Source organism: Notothenia rossii (assembly GCF_949606895.1).
Source record: "Notothenia rossii genome assembly, chromosome: 12".
Taxonomy (NCBI): domain Eukaryota; kingdom Metazoa; phylum Chordata; class Actinopteri; order Perciformes; family Nototheniidae; genus Notothenia; species Notothenia rossii.
Window position 1 is genome coordinate 20,559,938 of NC_136911.1, and position 23,692 is coordinate 20,583,629.

The 23,692-nt window shown below is 46.4% G+C and overlaps 3 protein-coding genes across 5 annotated transcripts in view; 1 reads left to right on the forward strand and 2 right to left on the reverse strand.

The window, feature by feature from the left end:
- The window catches only part of boc (BOC cell adhesion associated, oncogene regulated), a 29,450-nt gene extending 20,977 nt beyond the window's left edge, over positions 1-8,473 (forward strand). The window contains exons 5-18 of the mRNA XM_079661130.1: positions 476-619; positions 983-1,276; positions 2,244-2,516; positions 2,911-3,179; positions 3,268-3,433; positions 3,767-3,826; positions 4,082-4,291; positions 4,621-4,796; positions 5,175-5,397; positions 6,101-6,286; positions 6,619-6,830; positions 6,925-7,004; positions 7,280-7,431; positions 7,545-8,473. Of these exons, the coding sequence (XP_079517256.1) occupies positions 476-619; positions 983-1,276; positions 2,244-2,516; positions 2,911-3,179; positions 3,268-3,433; positions 3,767-3,826; positions 4,082-4,291; positions 4,621-4,796; positions 5,175-5,397; positions 6,101-6,286; positions 6,619-6,830; positions 6,925-7,004; positions 7,280-7,431; positions 7,545-7,708 (2,609 nt within the window). The 3' untranslated portion in view covers positions 7,709-8,473. The remainder of the gene's footprint in view (positions 1-475; positions 620-982; positions 1,277-2,243; positions 2,517-2,910; positions 3,180-3,267; positions 3,434-3,766; positions 3,827-4,081; positions 4,292-4,620; positions 4,797-5,174; positions 5,398-6,100; positions 6,287-6,618; positions 6,831-6,924; positions 7,005-7,279; positions 7,432-7,544) is intronic.
- Positions 8,474-10,025: 1,552 nt separating this feature from the next.
- On the reverse strand, positions 10,026-19,424 carry usf3 (upstream transcription factor family member 3). 2 transcript variants are annotated; one of them, XM_079661206.1, is made up of 7 exons: positions 19,290-19,424; positions 18,644-18,768; positions 18,515-18,546; positions 18,327-18,409; positions 18,126-18,222; positions 12,668-17,343; positions 10,026-12,184 (listed from the first exon to the last, which is right to left on the reverse strand). In XM_079661206.1, exons 2-7 carry the CDS (start codon positions 18,685-18,687, stop codon positions 10,445-10,447), a joined length of 6,672 nt encoding a protein of 2,223 aa, XP_079517332.1. In that variant the 5' UTR covers positions 18,688-18,768; positions 19,290-19,424; the 3' UTR covers positions 10,026-10,444. The 2 variants fall into 2 exon arrangements, with proteins under 2 accessions (XP_079517332.1, XP_079517333.1); XM_079661207.1 differs by lacking the exon at positions 19,290-19,424 and adding an exon at positions 19,014-19,250.
- Positions 19,425-19,626: 202 nt separating this feature from the next.
- naa50 (N-alpha-acetyltransferase 50, NatE catalytic subunit) lies at positions 19,627-23,440 on the reverse strand. 2 transcript variants are annotated; one of them, XM_079661797.1, is made up of 5 exons: positions 23,121-23,440; positions 21,578-21,711; positions 21,335-21,454; positions 21,183-21,249; positions 19,627-21,073 (listed from the first exon to the last, which is right to left on the reverse strand). In XM_079661797.1, exons 1-5 carry the CDS (start codon positions 23,126-23,128, stop codon positions 20,896-20,898), a joined length of 507 nt encoding a protein of 168 aa, XP_079517923.1. In that variant the 5' UTR covers positions 23,129-23,440; the 3' UTR covers positions 19,627-20,895. The 2 variants fall into 2 exon arrangements, with proteins under 2 accessions (XP_079517923.1, XP_079517922.1); XM_079661796.1 differs by having other exon boundaries at positions 21,578-21,714; positions 23,121-23,384.
- Positions 23,441-23,692: the final 252 nt, after the last annotated feature.

A 23,692-nucleotide genomic window follows, 5' to 3' on the forward strand; every position in this document is an offset into this window, starting at 1 on the left:
TTGCAATTGTGACATATATAAATAAAGCTCCTGAAGAATTAGAAGGCACCCTCACCACCAGGCCAAGACACACTTAAGCATTTCATGTAACGGCTGCTTTAACGATGAGTATCCGTTATCAAAACAGTTGGTAATATCTATTTTTTATATATATCTTTTTAAATGAGAAATACATTAACATTGTCAAAAATCAAGACAATCATATTGGATATTTTTTACAGACCATTTTCCTGATATAAATAGCTGTAATCATGCATTTTAGTGCATTGAGGGATTATTATGGACGTAATAAAGTGATAGGAACTATATATAAAACGTCCTATAAAATTGTCTCATTACAAACTACAATGTTTCCCATGATTCTTTCTCTGCACAGTCGCTTCTCAACGCAGCGTCAGAATGCTAAATTGGATCCTAAGGTTGTATTTAATTCAAGTTGTTGCTCATCGGACATCTTGTTTGTTTATTTCTGCAGGGAACTACCTCATCATGCCGTCAGGGAACCTGCAAATCGCCAACGCCACTCGGGACGATGAGGGGTCGTACAAGTGTGCCGCCTACAACCCCGTCACTCAGGAAATCAAAACATCATCGTCCACCGACCGCCTGCGTATACGCCGTGAGTCTCACCTCCAACACCATGATGATAATAAGAGAAAACACATTGTTTACTAACATTACAAGTCAAGGGTCATACTGCAGCACTTGTCACCGCCATCATGTTTTGTGATATTGCGCTGTATAAATAAACTTTGATTTGGTGTAATTAACTCCACATAATGCAAACAGGAAATGCGCCTTCACCTCATATTGATAAAGTATTCATAGAAATAAGATGGGACGTTATTCAGCCCGAAGGAAATTGTTGTGCCAGTTACAAAAATACAATAAACACAGCAGCACAATAATAATAAAACTCTACTACAGAGGTGGTCACATAATGAAGGTCAATATTCTTACCCTTCGTCCTCATTTCTCCCAGGCTCCACCTCCGAAGCGGCTCGCATCATTTACCCCCCGTCCTCTCGCGTCATCATGGTGACCAAAGGCCAGCGGCTGGTGTTGGAGTGTGTGGCCAGCGGCATCCCCGCCCCGCATGTCATATGGGCCAAAGACGGACAGGAGCTGCGTTCCCATAACAACACGCGCTTCCTGCTCAGCAACCTGCTGATCGACACGGTGGGCGAGGCCGACTCAGGCTATTACATCTGCAGAGCGGACAACGGCATGGGCTCCGACAGCTCTGCCACGGTGCTCTACGAAGTGCAAGTGTTCGGTGAGTGGAGTGGAAGCTGGGTTTGGGCTTTATTCGGGAATGGAGTTTATGAATTTAGCTTTTTGTCCCGGTTAATAGACAAATTGCAAAGGTGTGTGTGTGTGTGTGTGTGTGTGTGTGTGTGTGTGTGTGTGTGTGTGTGTGTGTGTGTGTGTGTGTGTGTGTGTGTGTGTGTGTGTGTGTGTGTGTGTGTGTGTGTGTGTGTGTGTGTGTGTGTGTGTGTGTGTGTGTGTGTGTGTGTGTGTGTGTGTGTGTGTGTGTGTGTGTGTGTGTGTGTGTGTGTGTGTGTGTGTAGACAGAGCGCTCTATTCTGCAGCTGATTGAGTGTGTCTAGGTTATGGATGGCTGTTTTTACAGTGATTTTCTGAGTGTGTGTATACGTGTGTGTGTGTTGAGGGCTTGTCTCTCTGCAGCTGGCTCTAATTAAAGCCAGAGAGCTGCTGTAATGAGTTCTGTCTTTCCCTGATTCACAAGCAGCCAACCATCAACTCCCCGGCCAGGCCCGCCTGTATGGCTCTATACCCCTCTGTCTCTCTCTCACACACACACCCCCCTACCTGTATGCATGATTGGGATTTCAAGCACACACACATGCTCAAACACGTTATATTGTTTTAAGTCAAAAAGTAGTCGTGGAAAAAATCTGTTTCTGTTCCCATTTGGCCTCTGACAGCAAATACACACAATTACTGGACACACACTGTTTTCACACACATGTAAATATATGTTTGATACATTTCTTATTTTATAGTGATTTTTTTATTTGTATCTTTGATTTTATCCTTAATTGTTTGAATCTGTCCTGTTTTTCATCCTTACCCTGTTGCTGCTAAACTAGTGAATTTCCCCACGGGGATTAATAAAGTTCCATATTACCCCTGCCCCTACCCCTGGCCTATGAACAGCTACAAATCCAAGCTACTTTTTAAGTTTTGAACCAGCCACTAACTCCCCCCTCCCCCTGCAGAGCCCCCCCAGGTGACGGTGGAGCTGCTCCATCAGGAGGTGGTGTTCGGGGAGATGGTGCGTTTCTCCTGCAAGGCTCGAGGTAAACCCACCCCCTATGTGATGTGGCTTCACAACGCCCGGCCCCTCGCCCCGTCTCCTCGCCACCGCCTAACCGCCAAGACGCTGCGCGTCTTCGACGTGGGCCCCCAGGACGACGGGCTGTACCAATGCATGGCCGAGAACCAGGTGGGCAGCTCCCAAGCCTCCACCCGCCTCATCACAGTATCAACCGGTACGTCAGGTCATTTGTAATCTGTTAGAAAATGTGATCCTTAATATGGGGCCCTTTTTTTTCAAATGTCGGGTTGTCGTGGCAACATTTATTGTTTATTATTAACATTTTTGTTTTAGCTGGCTGGTTTTCTATTTATTTGTTTGTTTATTTTTTGTTTGTCTTCTGTCTGTGTGGGATTTAGTTTGCCTTGGTGTTAAGCAGTATTTACATTGTTACTCTACCTATTGTTCTATAAAGTGAAGATTTGTCTACCTGCTTTTGATACACGCTCCGATAGAATAACTGTATGCTCAATACCCAATGAACAAAGTAAACAAATAAAAATGTGATCCTTTTTTATGTCTTAAGATTTTCATTTACTAGATCTTCCATTGTCTTTTCTTTCTTTTAGGAATTACATCCCGGGGGAAGCTGCCCACTATCGACTGGCCTACCAGCCCCGATAAGGTGCTTAAAGAGCAGGATCCTGTGAGGCCTGGGCCTTCGGGGCCCGGGTTGCCTCTCGACTGCTCTGAGCTGCCGGGACAGATCCTCCCAGCCGACGCTCCCATCATCCTCAGCCAGCCCCGCACAGGCAAGGCTGATTACTACGAGCTCACCTGGAGGCCGAGGCACGAGAGAGGAGTCCCTGTGCTGGAGTACATGGTCAAATACAGAAAGGTACTGCAGTCACACCACTGTTCTCATTTAATATCAACAATGATATTTGTAGGAGCCAAAATGCTAAGCTAGCCTCTCTCTCTCTCAGGTGGGAATCCCTCTGATGGAGTGGAGCTCCAGCTGTATATCAGGCGCTCTCCATAAGCTGACTCTGGCCAAGCTGCAGCCGGACAGCCTGTACGAGGTGGAGATGGCCGCCAAAAACTGTGCTGGTCTGGGACAACCTGCCATGATGACCTTCAGAACTGGCAAAGGTAAAAACGCTGTCATTAGCAGAGTCATTGAGAGCAAGTTAGAAGCTACATTTAGCCAAGCCAAGTACAGCCGACCTCTGGGTATGAAAAGAGAAGACAATGCATTAGTGAATGCTCTGTTATATGGTCAGATCCACTGGTTGCAAAGATACATCCTTAATTTATTACCTAACCAAACATTTTCAATTGTATTTTATGCTCTTCATTTTTGTTTAGTCAAATATAGGAGTTTGTTGGTTGTTAAAATGACCTTCTGCCTTAGAGGAGACTTCAAAACATGTTGCTCAAAAGACGATTTCTTTGTTTCATCTAACTGGTGTTTTGTATCTTCAGGTCGCAGAGGTCAAATGGTCCCTCCAAAAACTCCTGCTGTCCCTTCACCAAGCCTCTCTCGTAAGTGTACCTCATAGGGTCCATTTGCAAACTCTTTCTCCTACTAACTTTACCAAAATAACTGTAACATGCTATGCAAACCTTCTAACCCTTCTCCTTTTGACTAACTTCTCAATCTCTTTTTCCTTTCTGTCTCTGAAGGATGAGCTCTCAGTAAGTGCTTAACATAGTGTGTATTTCCTCCACCGTCATATTTAAAGAATGTTGTGTGAGAGTTTACGTCCTCTATCTGACTCCGTCCCTCCTCCTCTGCAGCTCCTGAAGCCCCGGACAAGCCCACAGTCTCCACTGCAACGGAAACGTCAGCGTACGTGACTTGGATTCCTCGTGGTAACCGCGGCTTTCCCATCCAGTCGTTTCGGGTGGAGTACAAGAAGGTGAAGAAGGCCGGGGAGGACTGGGTGACTGCGGTGGAAAACATCCCCCCATCTCGCCTCTCTGTGGAGATCACGGAGCTGGAGAAAGGTTGGCCATCTCCTTTAACTTATTATTATTCACAGTTGTTTGTCCTGACTTGATGGAGTCGGGGGCGGGGAAGAAGATGCCGTAACGTATAATTACGACGATGATGTCCTTCATAATTACATTCCCACGGCCTGTAAATTCATCAGCATAATGAGTGTTGTTACAGTCATTTCAGTAATTGCTGCCATCAATCACAAGCAGATCGTACAAAAGGAAAACATGATGTGATGTGAAGACAAACATCATCAGTCAGCACAAAATAGACCCTATTTCTAGATGCCGTGTTCCCCCCAGAGACACATTAATAATGGCTGTCCCTCTCCCTGTAGGTACCTCCTATAAGTTCAGAGTTGTGGCGGTGAATGTAATCGGTTCCAGTCCTCCCAGTGCGCCCTCCAAGGCCTACACAGTGGTGGGGGGGAGGACCCATGAACGCCCCGTTGATGGACCCTACATCACATACAATGAAGCCATCAATGAGACCACCATCATTCTCAAGTGGACGGTGAGTGAGTGACAGACAGACAGACAGACAGACAGACAGACAGACAAAGATAGAATAAAATACAAATATAATACAAATGTACATTAACAGCAAATATATACAAATTACATCTATATATTCACAGCAGAAAATGTATCACTAGATTATCTAAATAATACACAATATAGAGAAAATATTGAACACATTTGATTAAAGCTCGACTAAGCAACATGTATATACTACAGAAACCTATAGACATTACAATTGTGCAAATTGTTGTGGTTTATAGAAAAGGAGATGCTTAACAGTGTTATTATTTATCAGGATACACAGCGTTTGTTATTGCCGTTTATTTCCAGTTCATTGTGATTGCAACATGATTTATCCCCCCCTCGACAGTACACTCCCGTAAACAACACGCCCATCTACGGTTTCTACATCTACTACCGGCCGACGGACAGCGACAACGACAGCGACTACAAGAAGGACGTGGTGGAGGGCGACAGATACTGGCACTCCGTCACCGACCTGCAGCCGGAGACCGCCTACGACATCAAGATGCAGAGCTTCAACGAGAAGGGCGAGAGCGAGTTCGGCAACGTGGTGATCCTGGAGACCAAAGGTGGGGTCCTGGTTTACTGGGGGGAGATTTGACTGCAACACACACGAGCTAATATCTGTTCCTGAGTCAACATTAACGTACTGTTTTCCCCAGTCTTTAAACACAGCCGGAGCCCAAACCATGTTCCCATTAGTGTTTACTTCCTGTTTTATTGGGGGGAGATTTCACTGCAACACACGATATATTATCAGTTCCTGTATCATCATTCCCGTACTCTTGTACCCAGTCTTTAAACACTGCCAGAGACCAAACCCTGTTTCTGTTAGTGTTCACTTCCTGTCTGTGTTCTTCTGTCGATTTATTCGACATCCAACTGTGTCTTTTGAGCCTCTTTCCTTCTCTCCCATGATCCTCCAAGCAACGGTCATTATTTTGCTTAGCAACGGTGTGTTATCGAATATTAACAACCTCTGAAATTGACCAATCACAATCAAGTATTCAACCAAGCCGTGTAATAACACAGTATAACTATTATTCTATTAATATGTACGTATTTTTCTTAATCTTGCAAATTACTCACTATTTTGTTTATTTTACTTTTGTTATTGTATGTATCATTATTCGAGGAGCCTGAGACTCAAGATTTTCATCTCCAAAACTTGCCGTAGCTGTTTTGAATATATCGAAGCCTACTAACTTCAAACTAATTCCAAGCTATTTTTTTTTTTTTAACCGTTTCTCCATCTTCTTCTTGTCCCCTCAGCACGTCCTCATCACCACCGCCCGTCCCCCTCAGAGTCCCCCGACCACCCGATGGGTCCCCCCAGCGGCCTGGTGCCTCGGCCCGGAGACCTCCCCTACCTCATAGTCGGTATAGTCCTGGGAGCCTTCGTCTTCATCATCGTCGCCTTCATCCCCTTCTGCCTCTGGAGGGCGTGGGCCAAACAGAGTGAGTGCTCTTCTCAGGTCTTTTTGGAGTCATTTATATATTTACTAGTTCTGTCATTGTTAACGTGTAAGGTTCGCTGAGAGATGGATTCTTTAGCTAAGCGTCGGAAAATTATCGGACTTTAAACCAATTTAAAAAAAATAAATAAATAAATAAAAAAAGTTAAAAGAAAAATGATCTTAATAATTTGTCATGCATTTATTTATTAGAAAAACAAATGTGTATTTGTTTGATCTTCTCCACAATACAACTAAACGAATTAAAGATTATAATTTTGATTCAAACAGTTTTTGCCTCTGCATCTGTGTAATTTATTTTTATTTTTATTTCAGAGCAAATGTCGGACCTGTGTTTCCCCGCGGTGGCGGCCCCCGGGTTGTCCTGTCAGTACACCATGGTTCCCCTGCAGGGCCTCGCTCTGGTTGGCCACTGCCCTCTGGATAGTCGCATGACCGCACCACATGGGGTCTACCCGGCTAACGGGGAATGCATCGGGAACGGCAAACTTCACCACAACACGCACTTCCTGCCAGGCCTGCAGCAGGTACAAAAAACAACCCATTAAACTGTATGTTGTTAATGAGCTCTTAATGCTTTGGGTGGAATATTTCATTTATAGGTTTATGTGTGTTTTGCAGGACTGTGACATGGAGTGTGACACGCTGTTACCACAGATGGGGTCCAACGGACATCTGCCTGTTTACCACTACTCCAACAGGTGCGTTTTCATACAACACTCATATATACAGTATGTACTGAAATGTGCTTGTGGGCTATTATGAAATATTTGATTAAAAATGGGAATTATACACATTTTTGGTCACTGACTATTAATCTAAAGACTTTGTTCATGTGCAATAAAATGATCTTTGATTGTGTTAAAATGTTGACTGAGTTAAATCATATTATTGTAGTAAAAAAAAGACCAACCTTTGTGTTAGACTGCCTGAAATGCAGCCTTTCTATAAACACCTTATTTCTTTTGTTCCTCAGAGGTCCAGACCATCATGAACATGGTTGCTGTCCTGCAGACGACTCCACTCTGCAGCTCCTCGACTCTTCCCATCAGCATCTTGGTTCTCAGGAGCTGGGAGGAGATGGAGACTTTTATGTTGAAGATGAAGCAGAGGATGACGTCATTTACAGTACGAGTGGACTCCTATTTGTCGATCTAACAACATCTTCTAACCAATGTCTTGCATCCTCATTTTTTAACACTACAATCACATATTTCTGACCCCGCCCTTTTTTTCTGCAGAGCCAGCCTCCTTTCCTCTTCTCTCTCTGGAGGACGAAGGGATTTTCACCACGCCGTCTTCAGCGGCCACGACACCGCAATCCCAGGACATACAGGAAGTGAACATCCTCCCAAATGAAGCGTCCCCCGAGGGCGAAGGGACAGCCAACACAACAGATGCATAAAAAGACTGTTCAGCAAAGAAAACAAGAGAAAATATTTATTTTTGTATCACAGATATTTATATATTTATGCTTTTGTACATAGTGTCTGGTTATACTGTATATAAGGTTATTTTCACATTGAAAAAAAGGCTCTTGCTGATTTCTTTCTGCGTTTCCTGGGGAGGGAAATATGTTTTTATTCCTTGTGTGAAGATCAGCCTTTAGTCTGCAGAGGATTCCTCGCAGCTCAGCACTTCATGTCTCCTTTCCTCGCACCATTCCTCCATCCTTAGATAACTCGCTTTAAAGGGACCATTGGAACCAGTCTCACGCTGTAATTATAAGGTGCTTCATTGCTCTTTAGTTGTTTCTATAGCAATAACCCATGTATTATGCATTGTTCATCATTAACAACCTATTAACAAGTGTATGCAACATAAGTCTGTTTCAGTAGTGTACAAGAGATTATATATTGTATAGTTATTTATTTTTTTAAATCACTGAATGGGAGAGATTCTGGAAAAATATCTTCAAGCTGAACTTGATACTGCAACCACGTCTGTGTTTACTCATTAGCTGGTTACCAAATGACGGCCAGGTGAGGGCTGTGACAGGTGTGTCAGTATTATTCCTCCTCACAGGTCCAAGTATTAGTCTTTGCCAGAGACGTCTGCAATCGAAATGAAGGAGATCCTGAATCTACGTCCCTTTATCAGTGTGGCCGCTCTGTGGTTGCACATGCTGGAGCACTATTGCATGTAAATAAAAGCTTATAAAATTGACAAAGAGTTTGGTTCATCCTTTAAATCTTGGTACAATTTCAGTATGCCCACTGTGGGGGAAACTTCTGAAGCAATAGGAGTCAGGACTCAGAGAGACACGAGGAGAGCTGGAGCTTTGATGGCAAACACTGACTGTTTATTTGGAGCTTCGGCCGGAGAATTCACGGGCCACGGTTTGACCACACGGTTTGACCACACGGTTGAGACGCCACAATCAATTCTGAAGAACTCTTCTGTAGCTCCAGGTTTGAACTAGTTTGGATTGTAATAATCAACATTCTTCATCAGCGAGACTAAACAAATATGGCCCCTGAATCTCACTAGAGCTGTCGTCCATAGAAAAGAATGTGCGCCAGTAAACTACCACATGGCGGCTTGTGCTCTGTCATAGACTGGCAACAACAATTTATTAAGCCTTTATTTATACAGGTGTAGATCTCATTGAGACACAAGGTTTCATTTTCAAGATGTTCACAATGCGCCCAAGCTGCCCCTCAGAGAGAGAGCAGCAATACCCAAGGCCGTAGACCTATGCCATTGGAAAGAGACAGTGAAAAGAGAACATGCTGAACTGTGTCAAAGGGTGAATACCTAAGCAAATTATTTCCCAACACCCACCTATTCTGCTTTTGGGGGGTTTTACCTTTCCTGTAGTGTGTTATATAGATTTTTGTGGATATAAATAGTTTGCAAAGGCTAAAAAGTGTGTTGTCACTAATGCTAATGTGTAAAATCACTAGCGTTAAGGTGAGAATTTGTGTGGGTTATCACTATTGTCGAGGAAACATGTTATGTAAAAAATAACGTGTGCTAAATCGGGAAAATCCATGTGTGTGTTATTACTAATGTTAAAGACCCAGACATCTTACTTCTTCCTTCTCTCTGTCTATACCTTTGTACTCTCATGTTCCGATTAACCCAGCTTCCCCAAATGTCTTTCTTTTTGGTGTCTATATACGCCGGGATCCGGAGTCATGGATGATCCTGCGGTCCTGTGTCATGGATCTCGAGTCCTGGATCTTGAGTCGTGGCTGTGGTCCTGGATCATAAGTCCTGGATGGATATCCTCGTTCATTTGTGATATTGGGCTATATAAATAAACATTGATTGATCATTGATTGATGAAGGAGCCCTATTTGATCCTTTTTTCAGGTTCATATTTGTTTCTGGGTTGAAAAGAGCTGCCGCAGCGCAGGCAGTATGAGAAAAATAAAGAGCTTTTTGAACATTGAATCAGGGAAGACATGTCCCAGTAGAGACAATAAATACTGATATGATGCTAAAAATGAGTAATGGGACACCTTAAAAAATTGTGATTCGAAAATGTTACGCTTAGCTATGTTTTACAGTAAAACATCATTTGCTGTGTAATTTCCTTCTACAGATGTGGCAAGTTAAGTTTAAAATCAACTCTTGGTAGAGTCAAGTCACCACTACAACCACTAATCTCCTTTGTGTCTCACTGGTGGATTTAAAAACAACCTCCCAGAGCTTCAACAAACTAAAGTCAGTGACAGAGTTCAGGTGCCCTCTAGTGGAAGAATAAACACACACAGTTCTTCAGTTGGCATCAAATACAAATGTATTCTTATAAACTTTATTAATCAATCTTGTATTTACAAATACATACATAATCTAGCAATTCTGATATGAAACATTGTTATTTACAAAATAGCTCTTGACATTCTGTACAATACAACCTGATATAAGTTAGTAAATTACATCGGTGGGTAACTGCAGGTTTCTTACCGACCCAGAAACATTCAATTCATTAAATGTAATGTTTTAATACCAAACAGTCAGTTTAACCAACAAAGTTTTTGAAATATTACAACTTATAACTTTGACATCATACATATGCCAAAAATTGAGATTGTGAACATGTAAACAATCAGACGGACATGGTGTCTTCAGCACCGCTTTGTGAACGTTTAAAAAGGAACAGAACATGTGGACAGAAAGCAGCAGAGTCTCCTCACACGGCCGAGCTGCCGTCGTGGCCCAGGATGTGGCTGATGTTGTGCGCCGGGCGGTTCGGCTGCTTCCCGGAGTCTGAAGCCGAGGTGTTGGAGAGAGACAGCAGGGGGGACATGGGCATGGCCGAGCCGTCAGTGGGCATCCCGGTGGCGATCTCAGGGAACAGCGAGGTGAGGCTGAAGTTGGAAATGTGCGGGGTGATCCCAGAGGAGTTGGCGATGGGCATAGGAGGCATATCAGGAAGCAAGGGGAAGCTGGCCTGCCCGAAACCAACGGGGCGAGGGGGCGAGAGGATGGAGCCGAAGCGGTTGTTGAGCGGAGCGGAGCTGCCCTTATCTGCACCCGGGCTGGCAAACATCTGGTTGGGGAAGTACTGAAGGGTGACGTCACTGGGGAGGCTGGGGTGAGCGGCTGGAGAGTAAGAAGGGTAGAAGGAGGGTAAGGTGTTCTGAGGCTCCACGGGGAGGAGGGAGGGAGTGCGTGAGGAGTTGGGCTGGCTGACGGGGGGGATGAAGGTGGAGTTGGCGTTAATGGAAGGCGGGGGATTCATGCCTCCTTCTGGAATAAAGGGGAAACCAAAGTTCTGTGAGAGGTGTTGGTCAGGAACCAGGTTGTTGTCGCCGGGAACCTGAGCGCCATCTGCCATAAAGCGGACGATAGTGCTGCGCCTCCCCTCCCCTCCAGACTGCGGCCTGCCCAGCAGCACCCCCCCGCCCGAGGGGAGGGGCAGGTGGCCCTCGGGCTCAAAGGGGTTGCTGTGCCTCAGAGCTCCCGATCGGGGCCGGTCCCCAGGTCTTAGCTTTGTAGGTTGAGAGTCTCTGTTTAAGTGGCGGGAGTGCTGGCTGACAGCAGAGGGGGGTCTGGAGGGTGCAGAGGAGCGGCCTGGCTCAGAGCTGCTGTGAGGGGGGGGAGGGTGGGGGAGGCCTGGGCGCACACCTCCATGCATATTACTGCTGACCTGAGATATGTGGCCCTTGTTGCCCTCTCCGAGCCGCATGGCCTTCTGAGTCTGGGGGACGCTGGGGCTCTTGGCCTGGATGTCTCCTGCCGAGCTGACGCAGCTGTAATCCATGCTGACGGGGGGGCAGCACTGCACTCGCTGGTGGTTGCTCTGCTCGGGCAGGTGGGGGGACAGGAGGCTCTGCATGAAGCTCTGGTGACACACTTCCTGTCCGACCTGCACGCCCTGTGAGCCGGGATGAGCGGCACTGTAGCGGTTCCTGCCATCTGATTGAGGGCCGATGCCCATCCTGAAGCCGCCCTGCTGCTGCCCCTGAGGGCCCCTCTGGGACGAGGGACCTGACTTAGGCACCATGTCACTCCCACGGGACACCTGGACCTCAAAGCCACCCAGCTGATGTCCCCCTCCTCCCATCGCTTTGAAAGGCGGACACTCAGAGACCCTCTGAACATCGGCTGATCCCGGATGCTCGGCAGTGAGGCGGTTCTGTGGGTTGTGAGAGATGTTGGTCTTCCCCCGTGACGAGTCCAGGTAGCCGCGCAGGTCCGGCTGCTGGAGCCCCATGCGCTGCTGCTGCTGCTGATCCCCACTGCTGGAGGTTTTACCGATGAGAGCCTCCGCAGAGTAGCTGGAGACGCGGTGGCGCTCCTGCCGGGACGGAGCGCAGGACGGGTCGGAGGAGGGGCGGGACACAGAGTTACTGGGAGACGGGATGAGCTGCTGCTCCAGAGTCCTTGTGCTCATCATCCTCTGCATTGCATTATGGTCCTGAGCAGGCTGAGGGACGAGCAAAGTACAAAGAAAAGTCTTATTAGATATAACTTTATCAACATATTCTCCCAACGGTTCCGAAAGATGTATAACTTCCCACACTGACAAGATACAATTATTGTAATCATTTTGAACTGAAGTTATTTATTATAATATATCATGATTTTTCCATTCTTATCTCAGCTGCAGCTATGAGCAAGGCCCAGGACAGAGGAAAGCTCCTACGCAAGCAGCTTCAGGATTATTTGATGCTGTGGCAGTGTAAACGTGATCCGCTGCTTTTTAGTATTTCAAATGTACAAACCAGTCCAAAAGATATGAGCCTACCTGTTGTAACTTTCTTGGTACAACCCATTTGAGTGATTTGACCAATACAGTTTGAGCGCTGCACATGCCAGCTGCATACTCAACATAAATACCACAGATGACACAGCTATGATCCCATCTTATCAAATCAAACTGTCTTTGCATCGACCATGTGTCACCCACCTTGAGGTGCTCCTGCGGGGCCAGGTGTCCGCTGTGGTGGCCCCTGGACCCTGCAGCCTCACAGCTCTTCTCCTGGTGTCTGAAGTGCTGCTGCTGCTGCTGCTGCTGCTGGATCTGCTGCTGGAGGTGCTGCTGGTGTCTGGAGTGAGAGCTCTGCTGCTGCTGGATCTGCTGCTGCTGCTGCTGCTGCTGCTGCTGCTGATGTTGGTGCTGCTGCTGCGTCTGCTGTTGGTGTGTCTGCTGTTGGTGCTGTTGGTGCTGAGACTGTTGGTGTTGCGTCGGCTGTTGATGCTGTTGGTGTGACTGTTGTTGGTGCTGCTGCTGTGTGTGTTGTTGGTGCTGTTGTTGTTGGTGTGAGTGCTGCTGAACTCCAGACTTCTCCAGGTGGTGGGGCTTCTGCTGCAGGTTAGCAGAGGTCTGACTTCCTCTGACAGGCCCCCGCTTCTTCTGCACCTGCTGCTCCTGCTGCTGCTGCTGCTGCTGGAGCGCCCTCTGGTGGAGGGAGTGTCGCTGTGCGGGGTCCGGCTGGGTCAGGTGGTGCTGCAGATGGTACAGGTGGTGTCTCTGCTGCTCTTGCTGCTGCTGTTGTTTCATGTACAGGTTTCCTCCCAGGTGCTGGCCGGGCTGGGGGTGCTGAGGATGACCCTGAGGCAGGTGGAGCACCCCAGGCTGGTTCTGCTCTTGAGGAGCGCAGTGGCCCTCTGAGGGCCGAAGTACGGGGCTCATGAAGGAGTTTGTGGAGAAGAGAGGGCCTCCACTTTCTGGGTTAATCCTTGTCATGACGGATGAGGAGGTGGGGGGAATCTGTCCCACCATCATCTGGCTGTGGTCCGGCACTTTGACATCCATATGGCTGACAGTGGGAGCAGACGGAGGGCAAGGCTTGGGTCGTTTCCCGGTGTTTAGCATCGCCTCCTCCTGGGCCTGCCGCTTGGAGATGATCTTCGCTTGGCGCTCGCCGACCCCGACTCCAGCCCTCATTAACGGCGTCTTTAAGGGGGTGAACTCGTTCAGCTGGGCTGCGCCTGAGCAGGGGGAGAGGGCGTTGTTCAGGGGTTGGGATATGTGGGTTCCTACAGGGGACGGGACCGAGCCCTGTGAGCCAGCGAGACTCGGGGAGGCGGGGTACGGCTGCTGAGCTGAGCTGGGCCGGATCAGGTTGTTGACGCTGAGGCTGGTGCCGCTCTGTGAGGAGCTCTGAGGCTGGACCTGGGGGAGGGACTGGCCGTATGAGATGTTTTGCTGATGTCTGCTCACATTGGGCCCCTCCCCAGCCTGACCCCTGACAGATACAGCTGGTTTAACTGAGTCCATGGGTTTAGCCGCTTTTCCCTGCTGTCCAGTTGAGCTCCTTTCTTTACTGCTAGACACTGCTGGGGTTTTCGGGGGCTCCCATATGGCCGTGGGGGGGTTTGTTGACACCGTGTTGACTGAGCAGCTTACAGTGCGCCGCCCAGGACTGTCCTGCTCGAGCATCGCCAAGGCCAGCATTTCTGCCTGCTCCGAAGTGAAGGTAAATGTTCCGAACGAGCTGGAAGACCCACTTATAGTGTGACCCTGGGGGAGCATGGATGCCACAGAGAATCCTCTGCCTCCCCCGGCCCCTGCAGACATGGGGGAGTCGGTCTGTCTGCTGGGGTGCTCTATCGCTTCATCGTCAAGGTTAGTGTACACCTGCTGAGATGAGGGGAAGTCCTTACGAGAGGAGAGGACAGAAGTCGCTGCAACAAAGCCATCTTTTTCAGTTCTCTCTACCGGAGCCTCTCGGTCTCTTCTAGCAGGCTGGGGGGGTTTGACTTCAGCCGGGTTGCAGTGGGAGGGGTTGTGCATATTCACGTCAGTCTGAGCTCGACTGGTGGAGACTCTTTTTCTAAACTCGGAGCTTGTTGTAGGAGCTGTGACAGAGCTGTGGGCTGCAGAATAAGTTAGCAGTCCAGGTGAGGACAGCGAGGCTGAGGAGATGGGCTGAGACTGAGCTTTAGAGCAGGGCAAAGGATCTTGGGTATTCGACACCTGGGGACGACTTACTGAAGTGGGTTGGGCAGCCTGATATAAAGATACTGGTGCAGTTGAAGTGGTGGTGCAGACTGGAGTCAGACATGCAGTAGAAACAGTGGGGGGAGTATAAAGTGTCTCGGTGGCCCCTGCAGAGCTGACCACACATTTGCTCTGTATGGAAACAGCAAAGGTGGCGGCTGACTTGTTTTGTGTTGAGCAGGCGGCTGAACTGGAGGTCGGCTGTTTGACCTCTGGAGCTGAGAGCTTGGTTACAGATGAGCCGTTGCTAGAAACAGCTGGTTTACTCTCAATGGCAACTGCTGGCTTAACCAGTGTAGCATTAGCAATGGTAACAGTAGTAACAGTAGTGTTGGTATGACTGAATACGTCTGTCTGAGGCGAACTGACAGGGGTTTTGCTCTGTGCATTGGATTGAGTTGACTCACTAGATGAACACACAACCAATATCTGAGTGTCTTGTGTCATAGTTGCTTTCCCTGCAGCTTCTCTACTGTCTGTGGTTGTGACAGCTGTGGTGCAGGTGGGGGGAATGTCTGTGACTTTTACAGTGGAAGCTGACTTTAAACCTTGAGACGCTGAAACTTGAACATTCTGACTATCTCCTGCAGCAACCACTGGCTTGGCTGAAACAGCAGCAGCAGGCGGTGCTGCAGTAAGCTCTTTTTTCTTGGCTGGTTTAGTCCTTTTAGCCGTTGCCCTTTTTGTGTTTGTGCGAACCCTCTTTCCTGGTGCTTTAGAGGCATTTAGCCCTGATTTGACTGGGGTTACAGAAGGGACCTGGAGCTGTCGTGCAGGTAAAGCAGGTGTGGTTGACGCTGGAGCAGGAGGCTGCTTCTGCTGGACTCCTGATGATGGAATAGCTTGGGGCTGACCATGGTTAGAAATTGTGAGTGGAATGCCCTGAGAGATGCTCTGATTGAGACTGCTGAGTGCCCCCAAACTGTTGAGGGCCACGTTAGTCGTTGGTTCTTCTGTGGTGGTGGGCTGGATCAGCTGCAGTGTGGTGGTCTGGGTATTGGATTTGTCTGAGGTGTTCATGGGCTGCAGGGCAAACACCTGGCCGTTGACAGTGATAGTCTGCGGAGCTGAAGGAACCAATGGGGAAGAGGAGGCCTGAGTGACCTGAAGCGGGAGGTTCGGCTGAGGACGAGGGAGGATGTGGACCAGCTGCTTCCCCACAACACTCTGTAAGGACGTGGCAGACGCTGAGCTGCTGCTTGTGGGGATGTGAGTGGAGACAACAGGTAGTGCAGCGGGAGCAGACACCATGCCAACCTGAGGATTCTGAGGGGCGGGCGCAACCTGATTGGGTGCCTGGATGATGACAATGTGCTGACATGGTGTCTGATTGGTCATTTCCTCCCTCACGACTGACTGTGTAGGGCAGGAGCTGGCCTGCTGCAGGATGACCACGCTCGGGTTGTTGGTGTTCTGAGGAGCCGACACACCCGAGGCCATTCCTCCCGTCGGGTTGACCTGCAGCACCTGCATGGTCTGAAGGAAAGGCAGCACTGTGGCCTGTGGCTGGGGCACCAGGGCAGACTGGGGGAGGGGCTGAGGGAGGAGGGCTGCCGTGTGATGGGGAACCAATGACGCTGGTTGGAGGACAGCAGGCTGGGGCTGCGACGGCATGACGGCAGGGTGGGGAGCAATGGCCGACTGGGAGAGGATAGCACAGCGTTGATGGGGGGCCAGGACAGAATGGGGCTTGTTCAGGATAGCTCCCTGAAAGGGCTGCGCTTGAATGTGGGCTGTAATGGGGGCTTGCTGTACAGGCACGTGTGGTTGCATCTGTATTTGAATAGGCTGAACGGTAGCTTTGTTGCCCATTGGACACACAGTCACCTGCTGGACAGCCTGGGTGGTGTTGATGACTTCATGGGTGGGGAGACTCTGGCAGACTGGCTGCACTGTGTTTCCTGCCATCTGCAGCGTCGTCCAGGTGGTCTGGGTGCTGCCGGCCGCCCCCGCCCTGAGGAGGGCGTGGCTGTTGGGGATGGCGGTGTAGCTCACAGGCCTCATGGCGGTGTCCTGTGTGACCCACGAGCAAAGCTCTGAGGCTCTGGATGTGTTTACAGCCTGGGTAAAGGTGGTGATATTGGGCATGGGTTGAGCAGGGATAATGGTGGGGAGCTGTGAGGCCAAGGTGGGGGCCGGGGCGGCAGGCTGCGGCTGTTGGGGCAGCGCTGTGGTCCCTGCAGGGATCTGGAGGGTGATGTAAGACACAGAGGGTGGCATAGTGGGGGCTGCAGCCTGCGCCTCCACCACACACTGCTCTATCATCCTCAGGCCTGATGTAGTCTGGATGGTAGTCGACACAGGGAGAAGTGCAGGGGTGGATGAAGAGGTATTGACTTGTAGCAGGGCTCCATTCACCCTCAACCTGGCACCGCCCTCAGGGGGTGGATGAAGGATTAATGCTTCAGTAGGATGTTTCGCTGGGCTAGTCTCCTTCAAGTTGGGGTATACGATGATCCCCTTTGGGAGTTGGTGAGTGGGGGTCACCTTTGCAACCTTGGCTGATCGCTGTTTGCCCTTCCACTGAATTGTGGGGTCTTCCAGGATGTTAATATCATTGGATTTGAGGAGCTCGATGTAGTGATCACTCTCCCTCCTCATCTCCTCCAGCTGACGCCGCAGTCGACGGATCTCCTCCGCTGCACAGAGACAAAGCACACATGTAATCAACCAGGTGCACATTACACTTTCAAGTATACTTAAAGTGGACCTATCATGCTATTTTTAGGCTATAGCATAGGTCTCAGATATATTAAAGATATATTAAAAACATGTCTATGAAGTGTTTTGCTCTAAATACCAAACAGATCACCCATTCTAGCCATGCCTCATATCCCTCTATTTCACTTCCTGTTTCAAAAGTGCTGATTTTGGGTATAAAGCTTTAAAAAATTGATTAATAAAAAAGAGGAGGGGGCTAAGCTCATGCGGGACCCGGCAGCTACTGTCTAAACTAAATACTGCCGTGATGAAACGCCATATCATGGATTATCAAGGATTCTCTCTGAAACAGTATGGAGCTCAAAGGCTTTCTCTCTTGCCGGTTATACCACAAGGTGAGTTCCTTTTTACTTCCTGCTTCTTCACACACATGCTCTCCAGTACAGGTTAGCTCTGAGTGTTAGCCATGCTAATGTAAACATCGACCATATTACGTCCAAAACAGTCGGCATTGTTTCTGATAGCAACGTTTCTGATTGGACCGTGGGTCTGCATTTCCGATATTACGTCATATCGGACGCAAATCTGGATCAGCTCCGTTGTTCCCCCATTTTTAGAAATGTGGGAACGGAGGAAACACATACATTTATGTATAAAAGACATCAAAAAGTGCATTTTGCATGATAGGTCCCCTTTGAACTATAAGAAAATCCAATATGCATTACTGCAAAAGTTATGTGACAGGTGGACATTTATTCACCTTGCACTTTATCTCCTCCTTCCAGAAGAAATGTGTCATTTTGTTTCTTCAGCTCTGTGATGTAGCGAACAGCCTGGTCCAAGATCATGTTCTTACTCTACAGATGAGAATAAAGGTAAGATATTCAAACATAAAACACTCAACAGTAAACTCTGGCTTGTACAGACACTAGTTTGACAGTAATGGCAGTTTGTCTCTTACCTGTTTAAGTGCCTGGGAACAGGGGAGAAGATTACCAATGCGGTTAATCCCCTCATTAATCTTCTCTTTTCTGTGTCTCTCAACTACATTAGAGAAGAGACTAAATGTTAATGTCCAGTACCATTTATAGTGACAGTAACAATATTTCACTAAGTTTTAAACAGAGCAATAAGGATGCATTGATTCACCTGCATTGTGAGATTCTTTGTTTTTCTTCTTTCTGCAAAAGATTGTTAACATTTGTTATTACAACTCTGTACAAATACCAACAGCCTCTAATTATGAGTGAAAACAACGATATAGAAGAGCATCCTTACTTAGGTTTACGACCAGGTGACTGAGTTTCAGTCATCTCTGGCATTCTGTCCTTACAGTTGCCTGTATGATGAGGAACCAGTCAACACATCTAACAGCTGGATCTTAAATCCCTTTCGTGGCCCTCCTGCGATCAACACATAAAATACACAGTATTACTTTTTAAATAATTATCATGACACCAGACTGTAAAACACCAAATAAAAAAATCATGCAGAAGCTATTACACAGCATTAATGTTGTCATATTGATACAGCATAATCAAGTTAAAATACATTGTTAATCCACACAGACCTTCTACAACAAATACATGCTAACAAGCTTGTGTTGATAGATAGTTCCTAGATTTAAAGCTAACATTGACTCTTTTACCTGCATATTACAGCTTTATTACAGCATGTACCACGCATTGCAGACATAGCTGTGGGTCCAGGTTTAAATAGCGATGCTCATTGTATTATCTCGTCACTTAACCAGCAAGAAACTAGCAACCTAAGCAATTAGCTATTCAGTTAGCATTCTGTTAGCCAGATAAGCTAATAGCTAGCTTACTTTACCGTTACCGACATGATAATTAAGCAAATTAACGGAGTATTTCTTTCCTTGCTGCTGTTAATATGCTGTTAATGTATGGTAGTTTACACTGACCTCTAGCCTCAGCATTTTGGAGACTGTCAGTCGCTTCGAGTACTATAAGGTTGGAAGCTAACTGTTGGCTAGCATAGCATTAAACTCTACTCATTTCCCAAAACAATCTAGATACACCTAACGTTGTGCGGAAATGGGAGGGCTCTGGCGGCGCTGACAGCCAATAGGATTCAGACGTGGGAGGTTTCAGCCAATCACGACGCGACATGGGCTTCCAGCAAGGTATGTATAATGTATATTATTTTATGAAGAAGATGTTGATTTTTAACCATAATTATGTGCATAAAGCTAATCATTCTCAATTTTCATGGAACAAAATTACACAGTTGGCAAAGTATTTACTGCAAATAGTAATTCCTTTATTTAGACGTTAAAAAGTCTTACAATATAGAGCTCCAGAAAAGATAAAATTCTTCAAAGAAAGGAAAAACATGCTTATACTACAGTGGAGAAGACACAACTCCCCATGCATGCAGAGGGAACAGAGCTTCCTCTGGGTAAAATACTGTTCAAGAGACCATACAACTTCAGCCAGGCTTCAAAACCTAATGATGTGTGAAACAGAAGCTGACTGAGACAAGTAGCTTGAGAAGACCAAATCTGGCTACATAAGGTGCCAAAGGTGTTTTAAGGTAAGATGTCTCAAAACATGTATTTTAAGAGACAGACATCCTCACACACCTTTATTGTACTCCTGAAATAATGCCCAAATGCAATTTCCAATCGGTTATTTGGAAACTCCGCACAAAAAGACGTGGAGTGACATTCTAAGAAACACATTCAATACAATATTTTGTTTGTTTTTATTCTTTAATGTTTTCAGTTTTAGTAGTAAACCCAGGAGAACCTCTGAACAATTTGCCATTTTAATGTCAAAAGTAAAAATGACAGTTGAAGGGGATTTAAATTAACAAGCTGGAAAATAAAAGGTTTTCAGAAACTATGAGAGGTAACCACGTCTTCCCACCACCTCTGAACCGGTCAGCCTTCTATACGCCCGAACCGAGGGGGCTGCATTTCTGCGTGTCCCCTCTGGACGTGACATATCAACGAGCCGGTCAGACTCACTTCCTGTAAATACCAGGGTTTAGGTGGTGAGTGAATAGAGTTGTGACTGTTCCACGTAACATCTCAAAGCATCACTCCACGCTGAGCAGCTGGGACCCGTGTGTGTCAGCGATGGTCTCTCAACACTTTTACAGCTTCAAACCACCTGTTGTTTTTTGCTCAACAGTAAAGATAGTCCCATGAGCTTTATAACCGCATAAAAACAACTCGAACACAAACAGTATGATTTGCAAACAACACACCCTCCCCCTTCACTGTGTCTAAAACTGTTGGCAACTTTGATAAATGGGAGCACTTTTGGATTCTGAGCGTTTTGTCATGTTCAATTATCTGGTATGAGGAAAGGGGAGCAATAAAATATTCAAAAATCAAAGAGTGACCTCTTTGCAAAATAAATGCAGCATTTTTTGTACTTTATATTTGTTTCTCTTTTTAGCGTCCTTTGAAGAAAGTGTTGAATGTGTCGACCCTGGGGCATTTGTCACAGTTCTGTTTCTGTGGAGGCGGCACATTTGTGCTCTTTCCAAACGCTGCGCCCCTACTCTGCCTTCTGAAGCTCTCCGGTGGGGGGGGCACATGGGCTGCGCAGACTCTTCTGCAACACATGGGCGTCTGCGGGCTCTATCCTCTTGTAGTAATTCTTTTTCGTTTCGATGATCTCAAAGCCAAATTTCTGATAAAAGTGGATGGCTGACTCGTTGCTGATCTGCACATGACTGGAGAGGGAAAGAGGAAATTAGGTTAGTGATGGAACAGATGCTTTTGTAGAATCAACTAAGATGGCAACGATATATTGTTACATAGGGTCTGCAATTAGACACTCACAGGTAAATGTTGTCAAACGTGCCATCCTTCTCACAGATGTTTAGCACATGATTCAGCATCTTTGTACCTGGAGAGAAAGACAAAGGGCAGAGTTAGAAACAAAAGATCCCAAAGGGCACTGAACCTTCTTCTAGAGATCTGGAACTGCTTACCGATTCCAAGTCTACGATAGGGTGCTAGACAGCCGAGCGTCATGATGTACAGTCTCTTCTGGTTCTGAGAGTGGTCCACTCTGCAGCACACAGCTCCCACTGCAATGTCATTGAAGTATGCTGCAAGACAAATATGAGGGAAACTAAAATATCACCAACAGACAGGGCTGTGTCTGAGGAAACAAAGCAGGTCAAGAAGAATGCTTAATGTGCAGAGAGAGTTTAATGTTAAAGGTTTCTTACCTAGCTTTGCAAGCTCTCCAACCTCCAGGACATCTTTGTAAAACTTGTCGTTGTAGCTGACAGGGAAGATGACCTGGTTCAGGCGTTTCAGTTGCTTTATGTTGTGGGGCGTAACATCCCCCAGCTCGATCCGGCTACTGGAACAAGAGCAAAACGGTCAAATGGCTGACAATCGGTACACAGTTATATTCAAGATCAGTGGACTCACAAAAGGTCACTTTGAGAATTTCTTAAAACTGAAATGGTTAAATTGGTTACTTGAGAGGTCTTCAAAAATAATTTCAAATGTAATGTTCTGAATTTGTTGCCCTATATTTAGTAAGAAATTGATATGGCATCTGTTAAAATCAAGAGACACGATAACCTGTGAATATGTGTGTATAATAAAGTGTGACTTAAACACGACTCTGCAGTTCATGTGTATGATTGAGGGGTTCACTGTGGTATTTATAGTCATCCAAACATCCTAAAAACAGCTGTTGGCCACGTGTGTTGTTCATGAAAATATACAGTGCCAGCATCCGTCTGAACTTCAAACAGTACCGCCTCTTAAATCCTATCTGAACATTCAAACACAGTTCAGCGTTAATCGCCCTCATGTTATCTGAGAATTAACACCGTGGCCAACATTTTTTTACATCGTCCATCACCCCTGCTGGTGTGTTAACCTTCTTCGATATGTCAGGTTACACTGAGCAAGCTCGATGAGGCTCTGAAGTTGATGTCAGTTGTAACGTTAGCACGGTAACTGACACAGGGTTGGCCAATATACGCTCAATGTGCTATTAGCTTGTGCAGTAACTTTGTGATCTCCCTCCCTGCAGCTGAAGTTAAATGTAGCCACAGCCACACACACCCACACACACAGTGTTATCTCACAGGCCATACGACATTGATCTGTTTACATCACAAATGTATTTATTACTACAATTACCAGTATTTATTCCACTTTACAGTATTTCATGTTACATTCTGTTCTTGTTGATCTTTTTACATGTATATGCAATTACTTGATCATTTGAAAAAAATGTAGCTTATTTTATTTGACATGTATATAGTTGACTTCTTTATAATCTTGCACTATTTTATTTCTACGGTTTCTTTTTGCCCTATTGTATATCCTTTAAAAAGAAATGTATGTCTTATAAATATATTTATTTTCCGCTGTTGGAGGAGACTGTGACTTCATATTTGTATTGCCATGACTACACTCAAGCTACTGTTCATATGCCAATAAAGGCTTTGAATCTCCAAAGTGTGTGTAGCTTAGCTTAAAGTAGGTTTACTGACTCAGCTCCCTAGTAGCAGCTAGCTAGTTAGCTTTGCTTGTTCGCCGTCTAAACGAACCGACTTAAGTTAACCAACACATTCTTCACAGAACTGTTTCTATAACGGTGCTGTCCTTTGTATTTTTTCCTGCTACACCTTATTAAAAGTAGCTTTTCAAGCTAGCTAGCCTCGCCGTCTCCTCCCCTTGTATAGAAAAAATGAAAACTTTACTCGTGCTAAGCTACTTAATCGTGACTCAAAAGATTACACTCACCCTTTCATTGTAAACAGATATTATCCCTTATATTCGATGATGCTGAACTTTAGAGTTGTTCTGGGTAAAAAAGGAGGGGTTTTGACAGAGTAAGGGTCGGGGATGGCTCCCGTTTTACCCTCCACATGTAGCTAGTTTTGCGGTGGTAGCACTTAGCTTAGCCGCCGCACTCTTTCCACGACTGGAAACTGTCAACCCTGACCCCGCGCATGCGCACAAACACGGCTCCTTCTTCTTTCCACGGTCTTATGGCGGGTGGCAACCAGTGTTAAAGTTGCATTACCGCCACCTACTGTGTGGGAGTGTGGACCACAGCTCAGGGAAAAAGCAATGAACACGACAACAAAAACAAAACAAACAACTAAATCCTCTTAAAATCGCAACTTTATGTTGGAACAGAGAGAGAGCGATTTTAATGAAGTAAACAATTCCCCACAGCAATTTGTGATAGTGCCTCCATTTTGGCTCAAACGTTCCTGCAAAGATATTAAGCGCTTAAGAGATAGTCTCCTCTCTCGACCCGACAGTACCTAATACCAGTATGGAAAATACTCTGGAAAAGTATCCAATTA